The sequence below is a fragment of the Salmo trutta genome, chromosome 16 (genome assembly GCF_901001165.1).
Source record: "Salmo trutta chromosome 16, fSalTru1.1, whole genome shotgun sequence".
NCBI classification, from domain to species: Eukaryota; Metazoa; Chordata; class Actinopteri; order Salmoniformes; family Salmonidae; genus Salmo; species Salmo trutta.
This window is the reverse complement of record NC_042972.1, coordinates 59,906,338-59,933,039: the sequence shown is the minus strand read 5'-3', so window position 1 is coordinate 59,933,039 and position 26,702 is coordinate 59,906,338. Positions and strand designations below refer to the sequence as shown.

Genomic DNA, 26,702 nt, shown 5'->3' with positions numbered 1-26,702 from the left:
GCTTGATCGTTGGTATGAGTTTCTTACTGTGGAATGCAGTGTTTGATATTATTAGACCCATCTCGTCCAAAGAAGACATACTGATGAATCAACTAATTCATAAATGTGTTAGTTGGCAGGCATATTGATTGAGGTACAGTGCCTTCAGAAAATGTAGACTTTTACCACATTTTGGTGTGTTACAGCCTGAATTTAAAATGGATTTTGTGTCACTGGCCTATATACAATACATCATAAGGTCAAAGTGGAATTAGGTTTTTAGATTTTTTTTAAATAAAAAATGAAAAGCTGAAATGTCTTGAGTCAATGAGTATTCAACCCCTATGTTATGGCAAGCCAAAATATATTCAGGAGTAAAAATATGCTTCACAAGTCACATAATACATTGCATGGAATCAGTCTATGTGCAATAATAGTGTTTAACATGATTTTTTGGGGGGTTTAACAAAATACTAACCTAAATGACAGAGTGAAAAGAAGGAAGCCTGTACAGAATACAAATATTCCAAAACATGCATCCTGTTTGCAATAAGGCACACACAATATGTGGCAAAGAAATTAAGTTTATGTCCTGAATACAAAGCGTTATGTTTGGGGCAAATCCAACACAACACATCACTGGGTACCACTCATCATATTTTCAAGCATGGTGGTGGCTGCTTCATGTTATGGGTATGCTTGTCATCGGCAAGGACTAGGGAGTTTTTTAAATAAAAAGAAACAGAATAGAGCTAAGCACTGGCAAAATCCTAGAGGAAAGCCTGGTTCAGTCTGCTTTCCACTAGACACTGGGAGACAAATTCACCTTTCAGCAGGACAATAACCTAAAACACAAGGCCAAATATACACTGGAGTTGCTTACCAAGAAGACATTGAATGTTCTGAATGTTATTTACAGTTTTGATTTAAATCGGCTTGAAAATCTATGACAAGACTTGAAAATGGCTGTCTGGTAATGATCAACAACCAACTTGAGAGAGCCTGAAGAATCTTTTAATGAATAATGTGCAAATGTTGTACAGTCCAGGTGTGCAAAGCTCTTAGAGACCCAGAACGACTCACAGATGTAATCACTGATTCTAACATGTATTGACTCAGGGGTGTGAATGCTAAAGTAAATTATATAGTACATGTGGACACACCTTCAAATTAGTGGATTTGGCTATTTCAGTCACACCCGTTGCTGACAGGTGTATAAAATCGAGTAAACAGCCATGCAATCTCCATAGACAAACAATGGCAGTAGAATGGCCTTACTGAAGAGCTCAGTGACTTTCAACGTGGCACCGTCATAGGATGCCAGCTTTCCAACAGGTTAGTTCGTCAAATTTCTGCTCTGCTAGAGTTTCCCCAGTCAACTGTAAGTGCGTTATTGTGAAGTGGATTCATCTATGAGCAACAACGGCTCAGCCGCAAAGTGGTAGGCCACGCAAGCTCACAGAACGGGACCGCCAAGCACGTAAAACTCACCACCGAGTTCCAATCTGCCTCTGGAAACAACGTCAGCACAATAACTATTCATCAGGAGCTTCATGAAATGGGTTTCCATGGCTGAGCACCCACACCGACAAGCCTAAGATGCAATGCACAATGCCAAGTATCGGCTGGAGTGGTGTAAAACTCGCTGCCATTGGACTCTGGAGCAGTGGAAACACGTTCACTGGAGTGATGAATCACACTTCACCATCTTGAAGTCAGACAGATGAATCTAGGTTTTGCAGACGCCAGGAGAATGCTACCTGCCTGAATGCATAGTGCCAACTGTAAAGTTTGGTGGAGGAGGAATAATGGTCTGGGGCTGTTTTTCATGGTTCAGGCCCCTTAGTTCCAGTGAAGGGAAATCTTAGCGCTACAGCATACAATGGCATTCTAGATGATTCTGTGCTTCCAACTTTGTGGCAACAGTTTGGGGAAGGCGCTTTTCTGTTTCAGCATGACAATGACCCCGTGCACAAAGCAAGGTACATACAGAAATAGTTTGTTGAGATTGGTGTGGAAGAACTTGACTGGCCTGCAGAGAGCCCTGACCTCAACTCCATCGAACACCTTTGGGATGAATTGGAACGCCAACTGCAAACCAGGCCTAATCGCCCAACATCAGTGCCCAACATCAGTGCCCAACCTCACTAATGCTCTTGTGGCTGAATGGAAGGTCCCCGCAGCAATGTTCATACATCTAGTGGAAAGCCTTCCCAGGAAAGTGGAGGCTGTTATAGCAGAAAAGCGGGGACCACCTCCATATTAATGCTCATGATTTTGGAATGAGATGTTCAAAAAGCAGGTGTCCACATAATTTTGGTCATGTAGTGTATTTCGGTTTTTCATTTTCAATTAATTTGCTAATATTTCTACATGTTTTTACTTTGTCATTATGGGGTATTGTGTTTAATAAATTTTTAATTCAGGCTATAACACAACAAACTGTGGAATAAGTCAAGCAGTATGAATACTTTCTGAAGGCACTATATATTTCCTTTTTGAGTAATAAAGATTCTAGAACATTTACTTACTGCTACCATACTGCTCCTAGTACACACCCACACACTCACGCATGCACAAACACTGTTCCCATACTGCTCCCAGTACACACCCATGCACTCACGCATAGACAAACACTGTTCCCATACTGCTCCCAGTACACACCCACATACTCACGCATGCACAAACACTGTTCCCAAACTGCTAGTAGCCAAATGCACACACAGAGTGATAGAGAAACAGTGCTCCTGGAGGAGAGATGGAGAAAAGGGGATGAAGACAGACAGACAGGGCTGCAGGGGAGGTCACATGGATTACACATGTGTGATGATGAGGGAGAAAGTGAAAAAAAGGTCTGCAGGAGTTTTGGCAAGTAAAGGGAGTTTTCTGTGAGGAGAATATTACTAGGAACTCTGCAACTGTGGCGAGAGAAAGGGGGGAGCAGAGAATGAAAGAGGGAGCGTGGGGTGGGGGGAGCAGAGAGAGGGAGAGAGGTTAATAGTAGTGGAAGAACTCAGTCGGGACCAATGCTATAGTATTTATTTTTAGGACTGCACTAACATAGATAGACAGAGAGAAATAATGAGGGAAAAGAGAGGGAATGGAGAGCTGTTCCAGATGCCAGAGGAGTCTTATGACTGTATGTTCAGCGTGGCACATAGCTGCCTGGTGTTATGCGAGACCTCGCTATGTAGGGCAGAGCACTGGCAAGGACCCATACTAGTCAGTTGGTGCCAGCACTTGACCCAAAACCTGACACCATGCGTGCCAGCAACATTCACAACCCCAGTCATTCATTGGGTGAAGTTCTGAGAAACACTGAGGCCAGTCTTATATGGCAAACTGCAGCTGCTCGTGAGTGTCACATGAAATGTAACAGCGTATGTGCTGCAATAGCGGCCCGATGAAATATGGTTTGCCAATGGAACTATGCATATAGCAGCTTTGTAGACTCAATTCGTTTATTGCAAGCTTCGAAACTTAATTATGAGTTATCAAGAAAAAATTATATTGGCAGCGATGTAAACTGAAATGATGGATGTACTTGATGACAGAAATTGATTGAATATCAATCATTCATACGAATACGTTTAAAATGTGTCCAATAACAATAAAAGGCATGGAAAGCTAGATGGAATTCTGTTTAAAAAAGTCCTCTGGGAGTAAGAAGATTTATTGTGAGAGTTCACCTGAGTTCCTCCAGGAATGGGAGGGACAGGGAGCTCAAATTCTGATGACCCACTGAACTCCTAGCATTTCACAGCCTATTTCACACAGAGAGAAGGGAGGTCCACAGGACACTCTGGCCTAGCACTGCTGGATACTCTAGCCTTGCTATGTGGTTCCAAATGATGCTAAAAAATGTATACTCTTTAGCATTTTGCCTTAGCTTTCCATTTCCATTTTTAAGTTGCTTAAGAAGAGTTAGCTCAAATACCAATAAGTTAATAGGCATTTGAACTTACTCTTATGCAACATAAAAATGTGACATACTTGATAAAGTCCTTGGCTCCTATAAGTAGCATAGGCCATTTATGAATGCCCTCCATCTCACATAAAAACTGCATCTATGTCAAAGTTATTCTTAAATGTAGGAGGCTAATATGGTAAAAAGATGTCAAAATGGAACAACTGAGGCTCTTCTCTGCCTATAGAAAGCAGTTAGTTGTGTTAAATAAATCTATATAAAGAATGAGGGGAAAATGGAAAGCTGTAAGCGCTCTCAGAACAGGCTCACTCATAAACTTTCCTACTTTTGTACCTAACTGCAGACTGTATCGCGACTGTAATTCACTGCCATAGGAGGTAGGAGTCACTTGAGGCTTCCAAAATGGCACCCTTATTCCCTACATAGTACACAACTTTTCTTTTTTTTTACCCCAATTTCGTGGTATCCAATTGGTAGTAGTTACAGTCTTTTCTCATTGCTACAACTCCCATACGGACTCAAAGGTCGAGAGCCATGCGTCCTCCAAAACACAACCCAACCAAGCCGCACTGCTTCTTGACACAATGCACATCCAACCCGGAAGCCAGCTGCACCAACGTGTCGGAGGAAACACCGTACACCTGGCGACCTGGTCAGCGTGCACTCCCTGCCGGCCAAACCCTCCCTAACCCGGACCACTTGTGCACAGCCCCATGGGCCTCCCAGTCGCGGGTGGCTGCGACAGAGCCTGGGCTCAAACCCAGAGTTTCTGGTGGCACAGCTAGCACTGCGATGCAGTGCCTTAGACCACTGCGCCACCTGGGATGCCCTATAGTACACTACTTTTGACCAGTGTGCACATAGCCTGTCTTCTCTTCAGAGCCAGGTGTGCCTTCGGCGGCCTTTCTCAATAGCTATGCTCAAAGGCTATGCTCACTTGAGTCTGTACATAGTCAAAGATTTCCGTAATTTTTGGTCAGTCACAGTGCTCAGGTATTCTGCAACTGTGTGCTCTCTGTTTAGGGCCAAATAGCATTATAAGTTTGCTCCGTTTTTTTGTAAATAATGATATTTTTGTTTTCTCGTGATTTGGTTGGGTCTAATTGTGTTGCTGTCCTGGGGCTCTGTGGGGTCTGTTTGTGTTTGTGAACAAAGCCCCGGACCAGCTTGCTTAGGGGCTCTTCTCCAGGTCACATCTCTCTGTAGGTGATGGCTTTGTTATGGAAGGTTTGGGAATTGCTTCCTTTTAGGTGATTGTAGAATTTAACGGCTCTTTTATGGATTTTTATCATTAGCGGGTATCAGCCTAATTCTGTTCTGCATGCATTATTTGGTGTTTTACGTTGCACAGTCGTGGCCAAAAGTTTTGAGAATGACACAGATATTAATTTCCACAAAGTTTTCTGCTTCAGTGTCTTTAGATATTTTTGTCAGATGTTACTATGGAATACTGAAGTATAATTACAAGCATTTCATAAGTGTCAAATGCTTTTATTGACAATTACATGAAGTTGATGCAAAGAGTCAATATTTGCAGTGTTGACCCTTCTTTTTCAAGACCTCTGCAATCCGCCCTGGCATGCTGTCAATTAACTTCTGGGCCACATCCTGACTGATGGCAGCCCATTCTTGCATAATCAATGCTTGGAGTTTGTCAGAATTTGTGGGTTTTTGTTTGTCCACCCGCCTCTTGAGGATTGACCACAAGTTCTCAATGGGATTAAGGTCTGGGGAGTTTCCTGGCCATGGACCCAAAATATCGATGTTTTGTTCCCCGAGCCACTTAGTTATCACTTTTGCCTTATGGCAAGGTGCTCCATCATGCTGGAAAAGGCATTGTTCGTCACCAAACTATTCTTGGATGGTTGGGAGCAGTTGCTCTCGGAGGATGTGTTGGTGCCATTCTTTATTCATGGCTGTGTTCTTAGGCAAAATTGTGAGTGAGCCCACTCCCTTGGCTGAGAAGCAACCCCACACATGAATGGTCTCAGGATGCTTTACTGTTGGCATGACACGGGACTGATGGTAGCGCTCACCTTGTCTTCTCCGGACAAGCTTTTTCCCGGATACCCCAAACAATCGGAAAGGGGATTCATCAGAGAAAATGACTTTACCCCAGTCCTCAGCAGTCCAATCCCTGTACCTTTTGCAGAATAACAGTCTGTTCCTGATGTTTTCCCTGGAAAGAAGTGGCTTCTTTGCTGCCCTTCTTGACCCCTGGCCATCCTCCAGAAGTCTTCGCCTCACTGTGTGTGCAGATGCACTCACACCTGCCTGCTGCCATTCCTGAGCAAGCTCTGTACTGGTGGTGCCCCGATCCCACAGCTGAATCAACTTTAAGAGACGGTCCTCGCGCTTGCTGGACTTTCTTGGGTGCCCTGAAGCCTTCTTCACAACAATTGAACTGCTCTCCTTGAAGTTCTTGATGATCTGATAAATGGTTGATTTAGGTGCAATCTTACTGGCAGCAATATCCTTGCCTGTGAAGCCCTTTTTATGCAAAGCAATGATGATGGCACGTGTTTCCTTCCAGGTAACCATGGTTGACAGAGGAAGAACAATGATTCCAAGCACCACCCTCCTTCTGAAGCTTCCAGTCTGTTATTCGAATTCAATCAGCATGACAGAGTGATCTACAGCCTTGTCCTCGTCAACACTCATGTCATCTGGTCCTTTTGTGGCAGGGCTGAAATGCAGTGGAAATGTTTTTGGGGGATTCAGTTCATTTGCATGGCAAAGAGGGACTTTGCAATTAATTGCAATTCATCTGATCACTCTTCATAACATTCTGGAGTAAATGCAAATTGCCATCATACAAACTGAGGCAGCAGACTGTGAAAATTAATATTTGTGTTATTCTCAAAACTTTTGGCCACGACTGTATGTAACAGTGTAGGTTCCGTCCCTCTCTTCGCCCCAACCTGAGCTCGAACCAGGGACCCTTGCACACATCAACAACTGACACCCCATGAAGCATCGTTACCCATCGCGCCACAAAAGCCACGGCCCTTGCAACGGAAACCCTACTTCAAGTCTCAGAGCGAGTGACGTCACTGATTGAAACGCTATTAGCGCGCACCACCGCTAACTAACTAGCCATTTCACATCGGTTACACTCTCCCCCCCTTTGACCTCCTCCTTTTTTCGCAGCAACCAATGATCCGGGTCAACAGCATCAATGTAGGTTCCGTCCCTCTCTTCGCCCCAACCTGAGCTCGAACCAGGAACCCTTGCACACATCAACAACTGACACCCACCGAAGCACCGTTACCCATTGCGCCACAAGAGCCACGGCCCTTGCAACGCAAGGGGAAACCCTACTTCAAGTCTCAGAGCGAGTGACGTCACTGATTGAAACGCTATTAGCGCGCACCACCGCTAACTAACTAGCCATTTCACATCGGTTACATGTACACAGAGGATTGTTTTTTGCAGAATTCTGTATGCAGAGTTTCAATTTGGTGTTTGTCCCATTTTGTGAATTATTGGTTGGTGAGCGGACCTCAGACCTCACAACCATAAAGGGCAATATGTTCCATAGCTGATTCAAGTATTTTTTGCCAGATCCTAATTGGTATGTTGAATTTTATGTTCCTTTTGATGGCATAGTAGGCCATTTTTGCCTTGGATCTCAGAACGTTAACACCTTTCTGGAAGTTACCTGTGGTGCTGATGTTTAGGCCGAGGTATGTATAGTTTTTTGTGTGCTCTAGGGCAACAGTGTCTAGATGGAATTTGTATTCTTGGTCCTGGCAACTAGACCTTTTTTGGAACACCATTATCTTTGTCTTACTGAGATTTACTGTCAGGGCCCAGGTCTGACAGAATCTGTGCAGAAGATCTAGGTTCTGCTGTAGGCCCTCCTTGGTTGGGGACAGAAGCACCAGATCATCAGCAAACAGTAGACATTTGACTTCAGATTCTAGTAGGGTTCGTTGATATATTTGTTGATATAAATGCTGAAGAGGTTGGGGCTTAAGAAGCCGTGCCTAACGGGGAAAGGGGATGGAGCCAGTCGGGCACATCCCAGGCGAGGAGGAGTTGCAGGGGACCGGGCTAGGACCAGTCCACCCGCATTGAGGGGAGGGAGAGGCAGGAGGCGTGAGCCCCCCACCTCCCCGCCCTCTTGCTCTTTGCGCCCTCTATCAATCTTCTTAAGCTGCATCCCTGTCTCACGGTCCTGTGGAAAGATATGAGTGTTTTATTGCCAAGTTTAACCGCACACTTGTTTGTGTACATTGATTTGATAATTTTGTATGTTTTTCCCCCAACACCACTCTCTCCCCCACTCATGCGCATACCCAAGATCATTAGCCAATCAATAAAGCTTCGTATCATCCATTGTTTATTTTCTGGCCTGAATGCCCTCTTACATCCCTGAAAGACCCCCAATGCAACACTGCAATCAATGAGGAATGCATTGAGCATTAAGGGTAGATAAGCTGTTTTTAAATGTTTACCCCCCACTACCTCTCTGTCTTTTCTCTCTCTCTTTGAACCCACTGCCCTTTGTTTTGAAGAGGTTGTGAAGACTGCATAATCTGTGGTCTGGTCACTTTGTGTAGTTCCCCCATCTGGGGATTCATTAAAAATTAGCCTCATAGATTACAAGGATGCCCAAAGTCAAATAGCACTTTAAATGCAATTTGATTCCCCTGGAAAATCTATTGTCATAGCGATGCTCATCATAGATCCAAATCCTTGTCATAGATTTCCAATGATGTAAGCGCTTGATATGCAGCACTTGTCCAGGCAGGGCGTTTGTTGTTGTTCATCTGAAGGCCACAATCACCTCCACTATAAAAATGACTGGCCCACAGTGTACTAGCGTTTGCACTGCTCCTGCAGTAAAGAATCGTTGTACAACTGAGTGCACATTTGATTTATTTAACTTTAACACTGGAGCTAGATGCTGTGTTTCCGGTTTAGGAAACATGGATTTTCTTCTACATTTCATAAATGAAAACAAAAGCGTATGACTAACTAACTGGAGAGGCACCTTTACATCTTCATTCATTCACCAGGCCCCATTTAGCCTAGTGTTAATGTTAAGTGTAGGCCATACATTGCTCATCTGTTCAAAGAAATTGTCATATTTTTTTATTTGTGAGTGTATTCAGTTGCTCTGTGTGATATTGGGAAACATAGCTGTGAAAGTGATGTCTCGTGTCTGTCACAGGGAAGTGACAGAAGTCAAAGTTTCAACAGTCAGCAAAACCCTACACTTCATAGGCTTATACCTTCCCTTCCTTCCTCTGTCCTCTAGTTCTCAACCTGGGATATTAGTAGCCCTGGGGATACCTGGCCTAACCACAGGGGCTACATGGGAATACTCATAAAGTCGAAGGATCAGTTGCACACGAGGGGGTACTTTGGGCAGAACAAAATGTGATTGGGGGTTCAGATATCAAAAGATGTGGCGAACCACTGCCCATTGAGTGTCCATTTGAAATAGTGCTCACTGAATCCTTCCGTAGACATGCCTATTCTCCCTCACAGTCCAAATACGCCAGCCATGATAGGCATGAGCCAGATTCACTGACATGGCCTTTTCTTTCACCAGACTTTGGGTCATACGGCTCCCAGCTAAGCTGGAAAAAAAACATCCGCAGCTTTTCAAAGCTGTTTGCTTAGTGCCCCTCATGCTCTTGTGTGGATGATTGCGTCACAATCCAGTCAACAGGATGTGGGAGTTAGAGCAACGGAAAAGCAATACCAGCTGTAGACAGCTGTAGAAATTAGTATTGTCTGAGTGTAACTAAGGAATAATGCACTTTCTCAGGCATATTGTGTCAAAATTAGGCTCTGTATAAAAATAAGGCTTTCAAGAGAAAAATGGCTCATAGATACGTGGCTGTGACACATATACAGGAAGTTACTCACAATAATGTTATTCAGCTGTTATTACCACAATTACTAGTGTACTCATGAGTATATCAAGACCTGGGACTCCCCCTTGTGGCTGAAACATTACACCTCAGACCAACTGGACAGGATATTGAGCAGTAGCCTACTTTGACAAAGACGTAATTGAAAGGAGGCCACTATAGTCACCTGTGCAGTGATCATTTGGTTTGTAATCTCCTCATCCCAAAGCTATTCCACATGAGCTTGGAGGAAGTCTAGTGCAGAAAAATTATCACTGACATTCCATCAGTACAGTGCCTTGGCAACATAGACTTCAGTGTTTTCTATTTTTTTTCTCATAATGAGTACTTCAACACTAAGTCAATTTGCCAAGACCCAGAAAAGTGATGGTATCAAATTCAGTATGTGTGATCAATAAGTGGTCCCCTTTAGCTATATACAGCATCATTTATTCTATGAAGGACAAAGACGTTTCACAAAGACCATTCATTTCTCAAGTGTTCAAGATCTCTCAGATCTATACTACCATTCAAAAGTTTGGGGTCACTTAGAGATGTCCTTGTTTTTGAAATAAAAGCAAATTCTTTGTCCAAAATAACAAATTGATTAAAAAAAAAAACAGTATAGACATTGTTAATGTTGTAAATGACTATTGTAGCTGGAAACGGATGATTTTTAATGGAATATCTACATAGGCGTACAGAGGCCCATTATCAGCAACCATCACTCCTGTGTCCCAATGGCACGTGTTAGCTAGTTTGTCATTTTAAAAGACTAATTGATCATTAGAAAACCCTTTCGCAATTTTGCTAGCACAGCTGAAAACTGTCGTTCTGATTAAAGAAGCAATAAAACTGTGTTTCTTTAGACTATTTGAGTATCTGGAGCGTTAGCATTTGTGGGCTCAATTACAGGCTCAAAATGGCCAGAAACAAAAACTATTCCATCCGAGAAATTGCAAAGAAACTGAAGATCTCGTACAACGCTGTGTACTACTCCCTTTACAGAAAAGCGCAAACTGTCTCTAACCAGAACAGAAAGAGTGGGATGCCCCGGTGCACAACTGAGCAAGAGGACAAGTACATTAGTGTCTAGTTTGAGAAACAGACGCCTCACAAGTCCTCAACTGGCAGCTTCATTAAATAGTACCCGCAAAACACCAACGTCAACAGTGAAGAGGCGACTCTGGGATGCTGGCCTTCTAGACAGTTGCAAAGAACTGGCCAATAAAAAGAAAAGATGGGCAAAAGAACAGACACTGGACAGAGGAACTCTGCCTAGAAGGCCAGCATCCCGGAGTCACCTCTTCACTGTTGACGTTGGTGTTTTGCGGGTACTATTTAATGAAGCTGCCAGTTGAGGACTTGTGAGGCGTCTGTTTCTCTGCTGTTCTGTGAAGGGAGTAGTACACAGTGTTGTACGAGATCTTCAATTTCTTTGCAATTTCTCGCATGGAATAGCCTTCAATTCTCAGAACAAGTATAAACTGATGGGTTTCAGAAGAAAGTTTTGTTTCTGGCCATTTTGAGCCTGTAATCGAACCCACAAATGCCAATGCTCCAGATACTTCACTAGTCTAAAGGAGGACAGTTTTATTGCTTCTTTAAAAATCAGCACAACTGTTTTCAGCTGTGCCAACATAATTGCAGAAGGGTTTTCTAATGATCAATTAGCCTTTTAAAATGATAAACTTGGATTAGCTAACATGCCATTTGAACACAGGAGTGCTGGTTGCTGATAATGGGCCTCAGTACGCCTATGTAAATTTCCCATTAAAAATCTGCCGATTACAGTTACAATAGTAATTTACAACATTAACAATGTCTACACTATTTCTGATCAATATGTTATTTTAAATGGAAAAAAAGTGCTTTTCTATAAAAAAAAAAGACATTTAAGTGACCCCAAACTTTTGAACAGTAGTGTATATTTACTCAGTTGTTCCTGGGACTGGAATTGGACAGAGGACACTACACAAAATGTCACAAATCACTGCATTACAGGCTGGTGTATTCAACATTTATTTTGTCATTTTAAAAACCGTTGAGGATTCTCAAAATATAAATACATCTCTCCCATACACACAAAATAGGCTGTACACATGCGCTCACACACACACACACACACACTCACACACAGGTCCCTGAATTGGATCTCAAAATGTGCAATCACAACAAAAGAACAATAAACTGCATCATCTGGTCTTCTTAAGTAGTCCTCTCAACGACGGTCAGAGAATCCATCAATCTGGGGTGTATTCACTAGGAACCAAACGAGACAAAACTGGGAGGGACATAAATTGATTTTCAAATAAGACTTTCGTTTCAGTTGCAAAAAGTTTTGCTATAGAAAACTTTTTGCACTAATGAATACACCCTTGAACACGCATAAAAAACACATTCATCCTGCCCGGGTCTCATATCATAGCAAATAATTATGTAAATGAAGGGTCCTTGATTGATCGAAGAGATTCGAAATTAAAGGGATGGGATAAACATGTCCAACACAGTACGTTTAGGGTAGATGAGAATGGCAAAAAGGTATATACTGAACAAAAATAAGCTCAACATGTAAAGTGTTGGTCCCATGTTTCATGAGCTGAAATACAATATCCCAGAAATAAGCACAAAAAGCTTATCTCTCTCAAATTTAGTTCACATCACTGTTTGTGAGCATTTCTCCTTTGTCAAGATAATCCATCCACTTGACACGTGTGGTATATCAAGAAGCTGATTAAACAGCATGATCATTACACAGGTACAACTTGTGCTGGGGAAAATGAAAGGCCACTCTAAAAATGTGCAGTTTTGTTACATTATACAATACCACAGATCTCTCAAGTTGAGGGAGTGTGCAATTGGTATGCTGACTGCAGGAATGTCCACCAGAGAGGTTGCCAAATAATTTAATGTTCATGTTTTAGAGAATTTGGCAGTGCATCCGACCGGCCTCGCAAACCACGTGTAGCCACACCAGCCCAGGACCTCCACATCTGGCTTCTTCACCTGTGGAAACATCTGAGACCCAGCCACCCAGACAGCTGATGAAACTGTGGGTTTGCACAACCGAATAATTTCTGCACACTGTCCAAAACCGTCTCAGGGAAGCGCATCTGCATGCACGTCATCCTCACCAGGGTCTTGACCTGACTGCAGTTTGGCGTTGTAACTAACTTCAGTGGCCACTGGCACACTGGAGAAGTGTGCTCTTCATGGATGAATCCCGATTTCAACTATATCGGGCAGGTGGCAGACAGCGTGTATGGCGCTATGTGGGTGAGTCGTTTGCTGAGTGCCCCATGGTGGTGGTGGGGTTATGGTATAGGCAGGCATAAGCTACAGACAACACAACTGCATTTTAAAGCTCTGATGAAGACCTTGAGGCTGATACATAAAGCTTAATAAAGAGCAGTGATACTAGCAAGAACAGTGCGTAGGTTTCTTATTTTTTCTCACCGATGGCAAGTTGAATGTCATGACAAGATCCTGAGGTCCATTGTCATGCCATTCATCTCATGTTTCAGCATGATAATGCACAGCCCCATGTCACAAGGATCTGTACACAATTCCTGGAAGCTGAACATGTCCCAGTTCTTCCATGGCCTGCACTCAGACATGTCACCCGTTGTGCAGGTTTGGGATGCCCTGGATCAACGTTTAAGACAGCGTGTTCCAGTTCCTGCCAATATCCAGTAACTTTGCATAGCCATTGAAGAGTGGGACAATGTTCCACAGACTGCAATCAACAGCTTGATCAACTCTATGCGAAGGAGATGTCGCTCTGCATGAGGCAAATGGTGGTCACACCATATACTGACTGGTTTTCTGATCCACGCCCCTACCTTTTTTTAAGGTATCTCTGACCAGATGCATATCAGTATTCCCAGTCATGTGAAATCCAGATTAGCGCCTAATGAATTTATTTCTATTGACCTTTTTCCTTATATGTACTGTAACTCAGTACAATCTTTGAAATTGTTCCATGTTGTGTTCATATTTGTTACGTGTATATGGGAACCAACTGTTAGATATACAATGTGCTAGGAGTGGGGATGAATCAAATGTGATCAAAAACATCTGTTAAGTCCCTCTTCTGGCCAGTGAATCGATCTTTCAATCTTTGTATGGATAAGGGATGTAAAAACAAAAAAAACTAATGGGAGACTTAGCGGTCAAATGTCCTTTCCATATTGAGGGAGATTATTCTGATTTTTGATTATTGCCATGTTAGTTAGCGTCAGTTTGTAGTCACTTCCCTTTTACAGATAGGCCCTTCCGGAGACTGATGAACAGTCTGGTTTGCTCTTGTGCCAAACACTCCACTAAGATGCCTTGCCCAGTTCAATCTTCTTCTGGATGGCTTTTGCCGAGTGGTATATCAATGAATCAATTAGTCCAGCCACTGGAAAAAAATACAAGATAAAGCAAATAACATGACTAATCTGACAAATATAGTAGCACCACTGTCCATATGGCTCATTCCAACAAACTGTACTACAATGCCTTGCAAAAGTATTTCACCCCCCTTGGCGTTTTTCCTATTTTGTTGCATTACAACCTGTAATTAAAGTGTTATTTTTTTTTCCTTTTTTTTTCATGTAATGGACGTACACAAAATAGTCCAAATTGGTGAAGTAATTTTTTTATAAAAGAAAAGTGGTGCGTGCATATGTATTCACCCCTTTGCTATGAAGCCCCTAAATAAGATCTGGTACAACCAATTACCTTCAGAAGTCACATAATTAAAAATCCACCTGTGTGCAATAAATAAATAAAATTAAAAAACACGTTCTGAAAGGCCCCCCCAGAGTCTGCAACACCACTAAGCAAGGGGCACCACCAAGCAAGCAGCACCATGAAGACCAAGGAGCTCTCCAAACAGGTCAAGGACAAAGTTGTGAAGTACAGATTGGGGTTGGGTTATAAAAAAAAATCTGAAAGTTTGAACATCCAACAGAGCACCATTAAATCCATTATTAAAAACAATTGAAAGAATACGGCACCACAACAAACCTGCCAAGAGAGGGCCTCCCACCAAAAGTCACGGACCAGGCAAGGACGGCATTATCAGAGAGGCAAGAAACAGACCAAAGATATCTCCGCTGTGGAGCTTTGCAGCTCCTTCAGGGTTTGGAGTATCTGTCCATAGGACCACTTTAAGCCGTACACTCCAGAGCTGGGCTTTATAGAAGAGTGGCCTGAAAAAAGCCATTGCTAAAAGACAATAAATAAGAAAATACATTTGGTGTTTGCCAAAAGGCGTGTGGGAGACTCCCCAAACATTTGGAAGAAGGTACTCTGGTCAGATGAGACTACAATTGAGCTTTTTGGCCATCAAGGAAAAAGCTGTGTCTGGCACAAACCCAACACCTCATCACCCCGAGAACACCATCCCCACAGTGAAGCATGGTGACAGCATCATGCTGTGGGGATGTTTTTCCATCAGCTGGGACTGGGAAACTGGTCAGAATTGAAAGAATGATGGATAGTGCTAAATACAGGGAAATTCTTGAGGGAAACCTGTTTCAGTCTTTCAGAGATTTGAGACTGGGAAGGAGGTTCACCTTCCAGCAAGACAATGACCCTAAGCATACTGTTAAAGCAACACTTGAGTGGTTTAAGGGGAAACATTTAAGTCTTGGAATGGCCTAGTCAAAGCCCAGACCTCGATCCAATTGAGAATCTGTGGTATGATTTAAAGATTGCTGTATACCAGCGGAACCCATCCAACTTGTAGGAGCTGGAGCAGTTTTGCCTTGAATAATGGGCAAAAATCCCAGTGGCTAGATGTGCCAAGCTTATAGAGAGACATACCCTAAAAGACTTGCAGCTGTAATTGCTACAAAAGGTGGCTGGGGGGGGGAAGAGAGTGGTTGTGAATATTTATGCATGCCGAAGTTTAGTTTGTCTTATTTGTTTCACAATAAAAAATATTTGCCATCTTCAAAGTAGTAGGCATGTTGTGTAAATCAAACGACACAACAACAACCCCCCCCCGCCAAAAAAATAATAATTTAACTCCAGGTTATAAGGCAACAAAATAGGAAAAATGCCAAGGGGGTGAACACTTTTGCACAGCACTGTACCTCCAGTACTGCATAGTATACACTACCTTCAAACTAAGATAGCCATCACTAATTAAAAGCAATATTACAATTATATTAAAGATGTATTGAGTGACATGTTTGCCATGTGTGCTGCATTTGAAATATGGGATTGCAGAGATGCCCACCTGTAAATACACCTCCTACAATGGCACACACTCCTGTAAGAAAATGAGTGAATGACCTGAAAAAAAGAGCAAAATACATGTTTGATGTAACACACAGCTTACCATTTACATTGGCTACACGGATTTTCCATTAGTGGTCATGTACACTGCACGACCAAAATTATGTGGACACCAGCTCAATGAACATCTCATTCCAAAATCACAGGCATTAATATGGAGTTGGTCCACCCTTTGCTGCTATAACAGCCTTCTGGGAAGGTTTTCCACTAGGTGTTGGAACATTGATGCGGGGACTTGCTTCCATTCAGCCACAACACCATTAGTGAGGTCCGCACTGATGTTGGGCGATTAGACCTGGATCGCAGTTGGCATTCCAATCCATCCCAAAGGTGCTCGATGGTGTTGAGGTCAAGCTTCTGTGCAGGCCAGTCAAGTTTTTCCACAATGATCGACAACCCATTTCTGTATGGACCCCACTTTGTGCATTGCCATGCTGAAACAGGAAAGGGCTTTCCCCAAACTGTTGCCACAAAGTTGGAAGCACAGAATCGTCTAGAATGTCATTGTATGCTGTACAGTTAAGATTTTCCTTCACTGGAACTAAGGGGCCTAGCACGTGAAAAACAGCCCCAGACCATTATTCCTCCTCCACTAAACTTTACAGTTGGCACTATGCAGTCGGGCAGGTAGCGTTCTCCTGGCATCCGCCAAACCCAGAATCGTCGGACTACCAGATGGGCGAAGTGCGATTCATCACTCCAGAAAACGAGTTTCCACTGCTCCAGAGTCCAATGGCGGTGGGCTTTACACCACTCCAGCCAACGCTTGGCATTGCAAATGGTGATCTCAGGCTTGTGTGCGCAGCTGCTCGGCCATGGAAACCCATTTCATGAAGCTCCCGATGAACAGTTCTTCTGCTGACATTCCTTCCAGAGGCTCGGTATTGCAACCGAAGACAGACGATTTTTACACGCTACGTGCTTCAGCACTCGGCGGTCCCGTTCTGTGAGCTTGTGTGGCCTACCACTTCGCAGCTGAGCAGTTGTTGCTCCTAGATGTTTCCAGCTCTAGCAGGGCAGAAATTTGACAAACTGACTTGTTGGCAAGGTGGCATCCTTTGACAGTGCTACATTGAAAGTCACTGAGCTCTTCAGTAAGGCCATTCTACTGCCAATGTTCGTCTACGGAGATTGTATGGTTGTGTGCTCGATTTTATACACCTGTTAGCAACGGGTGTGGATGAAATAGCTGAATCCACAAATGTTACGGTGTCCACATACACTATATATACACACACAAAATAATGTTTGAAGCTACCTACCGCTGTTTCTCTGTGAATTTGACCATCATAGGGGAGAGTTCATATAATACAAACACACCAGGTAGGCCCTGGTCTCCGATCAGCCCATTGGCTACTTTCTCATGTCGCGTTACAGAGAATTGGTTTGTTTTAACCACCTGTAAGACAAGCAATACAACAATGTCCTTGTTTGACGCCCAAGTACATGTAAAAATACAGTCGCGCAAAGGGAAATATAAAATTAACTTAATTAAATCTGATAGTGATAAGATTAACTCTGTGAAATACCTACATTTCACTGCTGTCATGTCCAACATATACTCACCTCTCCATCCCATTTCACGTAGATGGTTGGGACAATCTTCACAAAGTACTGATACATCATGGAAGCTGGAATAAAACAAATCAATTTTTCTATAATTTGCTGAGGCCGAGCACATGTAGTCTTGACAAATGCAACATTCCACTCTGCATGAACACAAGCAGGTGCTATAGCTTTAACATCACATAATTAGCTGGCTACACACCCCCTCAGCTAACTGTCGACTTCAAGTAATGGCTGCCTGCTAGAAAAGCATTTCAAGTATCATCGAAAAAGAAAAGGTTGTCTTCAAGTGACTGATACATAGGCACTCTATGCTGATAAAACCCACATTTCACTATAAACCATGTCAAAGACAACACAACTCTGTGGGTATGTCAAGTATTCTTAGCGTGGTCATTAATATATTAATGACCATGCATAGATATTTCATTTGGAACAATAAGGATATTTTGTATAGAAACAAGTCTATTTTAAGAACTGGTTTAATAATCATATCTTGCTGGTGAGTCAACTTTTTAATGCAGAAGGATTGTTACTCAATTATGAGAAGATAGATATATCAACAACAAAACTCTCGTTACAATATCCCTGTTACACTTAGAGTTCGCCATAGTCTTTGATACTATTCCATCTGTAACTCATGTTGTTTAGAGGTGTAACCAGACCTCACCTTCTTGAGATAACTGGATTAAGCGAGGGTGACTCTACAAAAGGAAACATTTGTTTCTCCTTGCTCCCTCAGAACAACAGATCTATCTTTATTTCAAAGGGATTTTGTATCAATACCTTGTCACAACTTACTGGAATACATTTGTCAATAATATCTGTTGGGAAAAAAAGTCTGGTTATTGCCACACAAATACTTGCTTGTTAAAGTCAGAGGCCTCTCAGAATTATTACCTGAAGAAACTCCAAAAATACATTAACTGTACTTTGTGTTGAACATCCAGAAAGAGTTTAGCATTTATTTTGCCATTGTCTACATGTAAAGAAATGATGGAAAGATATTTTGCAGGTTTGGCAGTCATTTTAAATATGAATTTGTTCTTAAGACCTCCCTAGTTAAATAAAAAAATGTATGTTCCTGCAAAAGAATATACTAAATAAAATAATTGTACACACACACAGGTCTTCAAGGTCAGACCAAGGTGACATGCTAACCAGTTAGCCAGCCAAAACGCAGCTAGCTAGCAGCTGGGTAAACAGAGGCTTGAGATAAAAGGTGGACAAAGTTTTAAAAGTCTGCATGCAGCCATGCACAACAATTCGCAACACATTAGTTAGCTACATATCAAAATCTGTTTTCGGTGTCAAAGGTCTGTATTACTTGTGCAAATAACGTTGCTAGCTAACTCCGCTAGCTTAGTTTGTCGCTTAAAACTTGTGTACCATAAAAGCAGATTATTACGATTCACATACCTAGCTGATAATCATGAAGTAAAATGTTTAATTTGTGTATATCTTGTTTCGTCTATTGTTGCTATTGTCCTGGCTGGAAGAAGGTTCAGTAAATGAGGTCAAGCGTGAGGTAATACAGTAGGGGGAAAGAGTGCTTCTCAAATATAGTTATGTATTCTCCACACACTCGTCCTCACAAGAACGTACTCAAGAGAATGCACTCGGAGCATGATAGTGTGGAGCACGGTAGTATGCATATTGAGAAACACCCATTGACTTCTCAAACCCCAAACCCCAGCCTGGTCTGTTTGCAAACGTTCCCGGAAGTCTCTCGATGTTGCACCTCTGGCTTTAGAAACTCTGTGGCTATACTGAGCCGTTTTAAATGGGATTCATGATGGGCTTTGCAGTTGGGATGGCAGCTGGTGTCATGTTTGGAACATTTTCCTGTATAAGGTAAGCTAGCTAAGTTAACTACTTACCTTTCACAAGTTGGCCTACACTGAAATGAAGACGTCATAGTCTGTACTTGGGCATCACTGATTTCTTTACTATATCAGTTTTGATAAGACTTTGTTGCAGCCATCCAAATTGCATATTGTAGTTTGTTCAATAGAACTCCATAGTGTTATGTGATTTTGTTCAAATGCTGTATTCTTTCTTCCCTCAGGGTTGGCATGAGAGCTGATGGGAGGAGTTGGGAAGATGATGCAGAGCGGAGGCACGTTTGGTACATTCATGTCCATTGGGATGGACATCTGCTGCAGAGACCACCTCTACGGCACTTACTTATAATTACACAACGGGACTTTTGTAATAACTTATTCCCATGTCACAATTTCTCCATAGTTCTTGGACAACAGTATGTCAATAACGGCTGTGATTTCAATTGCTGGTAGTAGGTCTAAGTCAAATGTTAGGTGTGGGGAATATGATCAATGGGAAAAGTTACTAACCTTGTGGTGCTGCAACATCGGTGCCATCCAAAGGATTGACGATACCAGGGTAGTCCCTCCCAAAGGATAGATGCTTGATCAAGTGAGTCATGTTGATCTGTAGGACACAAGAAACACAAATAGGCACTTAAAGGGGTATAGATAACACTGCCTTGGAAAGACACATTTAATTATTTTTTTAAGTACTTACGTTGTCTAGTCCAAAGCTCTGCAGATCATGAACTGAAATGAAAATGAGACAATATGTCAGTAATGCTGTGATCTGATAGAACATCAGTTACTGTATATGTTATTGTTGAGCACACGGCCCTCAAATGCTATGTGTTCTTGATTACTGCTTGTACCACCTCAATTAAAGATCAAACCAACAATCATATGCTGGTTTTTCAAAAGGACAGTTTCAAATCAGTTAGAAGCAGCTTTGGTTGTCTTTACTATGCTTTAAGTAAGCAGGTGAAATCTGACTGACAACCTCTTCAAATACAGGGTTTGATATTTGACTGGACAATTTAGAAGGCAGTGATGTGAGGGGGATGTGGCCTGAATGTCAGTCTGTGCCATCATGCCAATTCCTTGTAACTCATCGGCCTTTCCTCATTTGAGCAGAAGTCCATCCTCTCTCCTTATTTTTTTCGAAGGAGTAAAGCATGCAAACATTTAAAAACGATATGCTACTTATACCTTTGTACAAATAAAATGTCATGCACAACTAGTTAAATGTTTTATCACTTCACACATTTTGGGATTCAACCCCTGTAAACTTAATTTGCCTGATGACGCGTGAGAGAGTAATTTCATACAAGCTCATTTTTAATCCACGTTCCTTATCGATTACCTTTGACTTTTTTTCAAAAGGAGGCGAGAGAGGACGCAGGAGTTGAGCAAATCCAATTGAGAAAAGGCACAGTCATGCCAAACTTGGTCTTTGGCTGGACAAGGACAGCAATGGAGTAGGCAAGAACACAAAACAATCTGGGACCAGGCTAAGGGGGTGATGTTTACTACAAAAATAAAAGCTACCAAAAGATGGACTTACTTTCCACAGCGTGCACTGCAGAAAGAAGAGAGAAGAGTCACTATATGACGCATGTTGGGCTACACAGAAAAAGCCAGTCCTAAAAGGCAATAAGCCTGTGAAGGGGGTTCATCACATCTGGTATTTCATATACGGCCAAATTCTTATCACAAGGAGATTGTCTGCTTAAAGGCAAAAACCAGACAGAGAGTTGTACTAGTCTACCGAATAAAATAGAAAATTAAAGCAGCTTTAAGCTGGTGAAGCATTTGCTCCAAGCTTTCGGTACACGTTGTTCATAATGACAAAGGACACCTTTCAATGCCTCGAAGCAAGTTGAGAGACTAGTAATTAGGGCTTACAACTTCATCTGGTTATGTACCATGTTACTTTATCAGCAATTCTTGAGAAATTCTTAAGGTACATTTTAAATGAATTAGGCCTGTATTCACAGTAACAAAGGTTACATCAGTGACGTAGTAACTTTTGTCAAGAAGCTCATCAAGATTACACCAATTGAATTAAAAAAAATCCATTGGCAAACTGATTGCAAAAAATGAATTGCAAACAAATTTATACATTTCACATTATTTAATTTTCAAATAGAGAGTGTCAATGCAAAATAAGTATATTGGTGTTTTTAGTAGGCAACATTAATGATAAAGCAAGTGAGTCTATCAATTTACAATCAAAATGTTACATTTATATGTGGGGGAAAAAAATAGCTACTTAGTTTTACACCTTTTTTCACCTGTGCCACAAAGATATAAATGTCAGATGTTTTCATGAAATAAAAAATAAGATACAATTAATGACTAATGATTGATCCAGAGGAGGAAAGAAGTCGAGAAAATGAAAGGAATTATGAAAGAGAAAAAGACCATTTACCAAATGTTTTACTACACAGTGTTTTACTGGAAAGACTAGTAACAGATGCACTAGAAATGTCTTTACTGGTCTAGTGACTGGGGGCAAACTCTACACTACAAAAGGGTCTGTACCTAAATCTGGTCTGAGACAGACTGGTCTTGTAGCAAGTAAGCAATTTTAGAATTCCAACCCAAATCAGTCAACCTGTCATCTCTAAGCAATTCACAGGATTGACAGAAAGCACAGAACTTCTATTTTCCTTAGGTAGATAATTGATATCAGGTCTTACCATGAACATGGGACTGCTGGAAACTCTTTCCAGGGGCAAAGTGGAAATTTCCTGCCACCTAACAAAAAAAAGACAAATTGAAGAGTTCAGAAAAGAGTCTAAAAATTAACATAATATTTGCAGATTGAAAGTGTATGAATGTATTAAAGCACCTCATAAAATATTCAATCTCAGTGGCAGCACATTTCCATCCCTAATTTTATATAACCACATCTAGAATTCTGTTCCCAAAAAGTGATGATTCATTTCAAGTCATGTTGTTTTCAACACCGTTTGACCATTTGAAAGCCAGGCAATTGAAAGTCGAAACATTGTCAGCCATTACCGTAAATTCCGGACTATAAGCCGCAACTTTTTCCCCAGCTTTGAACCTTGCGGCTTAAACAATGACGCGGCTAATATATGGATTTTTTCTGCTTTACTTTTTTTTTTTTTTCAAAAAAACACATTGTGACGTGCTCAGTTTTTTGGCGGCATGAAGCTTTCATTAGACCAATGAAAATGCCGAACGGGTTAAGGTCAAACAACTTTTTTGTTTACTGTTTAGATTAAATCGAGCGCTCTCAAACTTCCCATCATTCTGATTACGGTAGTCATTTTGTCACCCTCATCATGGCAAAGACACGGAGAAATGCATATGATGCAGCTTTCAAGTTGAAGGCATTGATCTGGCTGTTGGAAAAGGAAATAGAGCTGCTGCACTGGAGCTTGGTCTTAATGAGTCGATGATAAGACGTTGGAAATAGCAGCGTGAGGAATTGACTCAGTGCAAAAAGAAAACTAAAGCTTACCGCTAATTTTTTATTACAAGCCGTGTTTCGTTAAAGCCTATTTATTTTTGTTACAAGCCGTGTTTCGTTAAAGCCTGTGTAAAGTTCAGTTGTTTCAATGTACCGGTAGGCACCTGCAGCTTATAGACATGTGCGGCTTATTTATGTTCAAAATAATATATATTTTTTTTAATTCAGTGGGTGCGGCTTATATTCAGGTGCGCTTAATTGTCCAGAAATTACGGTAAATAAAACGCATTCCTTTTATGAAGTGTTAATCAGTGTGTGAGTACTGACTATTCTTTCTGATTATGAACTTAGCCAAAGCATCAGACTAAGACTAGTTACCTTGTTGACCTCAAGAAAGCCATAGATTTGGCAACCCTCGTTCTTCTGCTCCTGCATCTTCTGGCTGAAGCCCTCCCTCTTGCACTGCTCGATGGTGTCAGGGTTCTTGAAGGCCCAGCCCCGCCTGCGATAGGCTTCCCGTACGTCATCGCAGGTGTTACAGCACCTTCAAAAAAGCAAAAGCATAAGCAATATGTCAATGTAACACATACTATCACAATCCCATTTTGGACAAAAGATGAGCTAATGTGGTGATAGCCTATGTTCTGCAAAAGAGTTTAGGGCTCAAATAAGTACAAGCTTTCATGGATTCTTTCTAACAAGTCCAATTTCACAGGCAAGGGATTTAAGCTCTGATATTGACAGGGAAACCTCATTGTCTGTCTTTGGTCATGGGAAGTATGATCTGTAAAGCCTGGGAAGGCATTCTGGAGGGCATTCCGGTCATGGGAACTCACTTCAAATCCTCTGTCTCTGCTCCATAGCAGCTTTCACACCGCTCAGGATCTAGCTTACTAGGGTCAAAAATTTCACCTTCCTCTTGTCCCAAATCTACATGAGAGATGACAAAACAATATCCATTACCCAGTGAAACCATGAACTATTCAATACAATTCATATCTTATTTTCCCCAAGAGGGAAAACCTATGCTGCATTCCATGGTGTAGAATGCTCTTCAAGTAATAGAACGGAATTACAAGCAAGCTATTAGCAATATGGTTACCATGCTTCTCTGCCTCTGTAGTGACAGGATTGCCATCCTTGTCGAGCCTTTGCTTGAACAGGTTGTGTTCCACATCCAACTGCTGCTCTCCAGCAACATCCATGGCATCAATGCTGAGATCTGAAGGTCACGGTGATGTTACAAATGTCATATACGTCAACTGTGAAATCACCATATTGCTTCATGCATAACCCCCAAAAAGATTACTTTAGATTTTACGGAGGCATTTTGTTGATTTATGCAACTGTTTTATAATATCACATAAACAAGCACATATAGGGGTTAATTGTGCAGGTGTACGTTTGTCAAATGTGATGATGCATGCTAGCTTTTATCTGAAGTTACTTACAGGCACATGGCATGTTAGGAAATATCACATTAATGTTGATTTTCAGTTTGTCTCCTCGTGATGTGTCCACAAACAATTCAGGATGGACCTGTGATGGCAGAACATTCATATTTTGCAAGTCATAAAACAGTGGCATCCAAAGTGCTTACCAGGCCTCATAGATTAAGTAAACGTCATGACATATGGCTAAATAATTATAACAGAACATAAAATGATAGTGATGTTCCAATTATCCTCAAACTGGCTAGCCAAAAGGATTCGACTCGTTATTTTCTCTCTCCAGTTGGAAAGGCCCTATGCCGGAATGTGGACAGCCAGAGCCCAGCGCAGTAAAGTTATATGGCTGGGAAAACGTACCTCAAATTCCGAAATGATTAAAGGTGAATCGAGAAGATTTAAATAGTGCTAGTTTTTAAATAAACATCAGTTTTCGTCAGAATGCTAGGCCAGGTAATACTAAAGCAACAAACTGCATTCAACACTTCCGATAGTTACTCAACCAAATGCTAGGTGTACCATTTTAATGGAATCTAATGGGCTGTTATAGCATTAGCTAGCCTAGCATGCTGGCAAATGGGCAATTTAATTCAAATCTGGCAGTATTTCAAATCTTCTCCAGTCACCTTTCATCATTCCGGGATGAATATGTACAACGACATATTCCATCCTGGATGGGGGTACATTATCCCAGACCTTTAACACGCTGAGCTCTGACTGTCTACATTCCGGTGTTGTGCCGAAAATGTCCCCCTGCCAGAATCCCCCCGCACACTTAATTCTTCATTCCTGCGACTTGCTTGCTAGTTGGGATTTCTGCTCTTCACTCCGTTGTCAGTTTAGCCTACATTTCACTGATCTTAGTAGCAGAAAGCATGTTTCATTTGTGTCCTTCAAGGCAGCGGTCAATGATCACGTTAGGCTGCGTTTCATTTTAATTTTATGGCGGTTTAGTCGTGGGGAAGGCACTAGTAATGTCTGCAGTTTTCGGTTTGGCTATTTGTATCGGGTGTATTAGTCTATAAATAAATCTTTGCCAAAATTCGTCATCTCTCCCATGTCTTATTCGATTAGTAGTTGTTCTGAAATGTTTGCCTGCCTGCATTTTACTCCCTCCGTTTAATATAACACACATACATTAATTATTAATTTCGGTTTCCTATCCTGATGAAGTTTGTTCTATAGAAAGTATTTGACTCTAGTGACAAAATTATGGGGGGGGGGGATTTCGGCAAGGCCATTTTCTTGGTAAGTAAGAATAAGTAAGTAAGCAAGCAATAAACATTCCTGGCAGGGGGAGATTTTCGGCACAACACCGGCATAGCACCATTCCGACTCAAGAGAAATTAACTTGAGTAGGATCCTTTTGGCTAGTCATTGCATTTCAGCACCATGCCCACCATTGGAATGTTGAGCATTCCCAGTTGCCCTGGTGGCAATTAACTGTACCTTTGATTACAAAAAAAATGTAATTGCAAAGGGATCAGCTGAAAAAAGTTTGAATACCACTGTTATAGAGTATACAAACCACAATAATTGTGGCATGCAAAGTTGGCTAGGATTTGTTGTAGTTCCTTGTTGTCATAGTTCTCCATTAGAATAGCCTTCCGTTTACAAGTGTGATCCTTACAGAGCTAGCTTCTTACTCACGTATTTAACCTACCTCCTTAGTGAGATAATACTGCAACTCTGAGAAGAACAGGATCAACATGATGAGACCACTTATGATGGTGACTTTAAAAAGGGGAAAGAAAAAGTCAGAATATCACCAAATCCCATAGAGTTTTTGCAAACTACATAGTAATATGTTCTGTTCTCTAGTCTGACAGATCTAGAATGCTAGCCCAAACACAGTGAGCCTAGTCCTACTAGCTAGCTACTGGGGACAGAATGTGTTCTGCAAGTAGCTAAGCGCTATCAAAAGTCCACCCAAAACCACTCACCCGTAGCTCCGCCGCATGTTTTAATTCGGAAATCCTCAAGAGTTTTTGGATAGGCGTCAAATTGTTTTAGTTTATGTAGTGTGTCCATCTTCTTTCACACCGTGGGCTGAAATAATTCCCAATACACATCAGTTCTCAACATTTACTTCCGGTACACAAGGCATACATATTGAACCAATCAGCGCCGACCACGTAACGGCCCGTGTGTACCACCAAAGACGTTCTATAATATTGACAAGATAGTCGAGTGACCATTCTAACAATAGAGGAGTTGACGTACAACGCCTCCCGGCTGCCATGTTGGAAGACCACCGCATTAATTATTCGACAACAACAGCAGAGTGGCTACGCCAAACTGCATGGTAACAGTGCCTAAAACTAGTTGATTCATCACCACGGTCATTTTGAGTAT

General features: G+C 41.7%; 1 protein-coding gene across 2 annotated transcripts; it reads right to left on the bottom strand.

Annotated features, from left to right (window-relative positions):
- Positions 1-13,708: 13,708 nt before the first annotated feature.
- LOC115151121 (endoplasmic reticulum-Golgi intermediate compartment protein 3) lies at positions 13,709-26,456 on the bottom strand. Of its 2 annotated transcripts, XM_029695128.1 has the most exons (14): positions 26,291-26,456; positions 26,011-26,081; positions 24,351-24,438; positions 24,002-24,121; positions 23,736-23,829; positions 23,278-23,443; positions 22,160-22,217; positions 21,022-21,036; positions 20,176-20,207; positions 19,986-20,082; positions 17,632-17,696; positions 17,328-17,464; positions 16,007-16,062; positions 13,709-14,176 (listed from the first exon to the last, which is right to left on the bottom strand). In XM_029695128.1, the coding sequence occupies exons 1-14, from the start codon at positions 26,376-26,378 to the stop codon at positions 14,097-14,099; spliced, it is 1,167 nt and encodes a 388-aa protein (XP_029550988.1). In that variant the 5' UTR covers positions 26,379-26,456; the 3' UTR covers positions 13,709-14,096. The 2 variants fall into 2 exon arrangements, with proteins under 2 accessions (XP_029550988.1, XP_029550989.1); XM_029695129.1 differs by lacking the exon at positions 21,022-21,036.
- Positions 26,457-26,702: the final 246 nt, after the last annotated feature.

Coding starts and splice junctions, on each gene's coding strand:
- LOC115151121 (XM_029695128.1), bottom strand. CDS start 26,378: ATGGACACACTACATAAACTAAAACAATTTGACGCCTATCCAAAAACT. Junction 24,439..26,010: donor AGTATTATCTCACTAAGGAG/GTAGGTTAAATA, acceptor CTGCCATCACAG/GTCCATCCTGAATTGTTTGT. Junction 23,830..24,001: donor TACAGAGGCAGAGAAGCATG/GTAACCATATTG, acceptor TCTCTCATGTAG/ATTTGGGACAAGAGGAAGGT.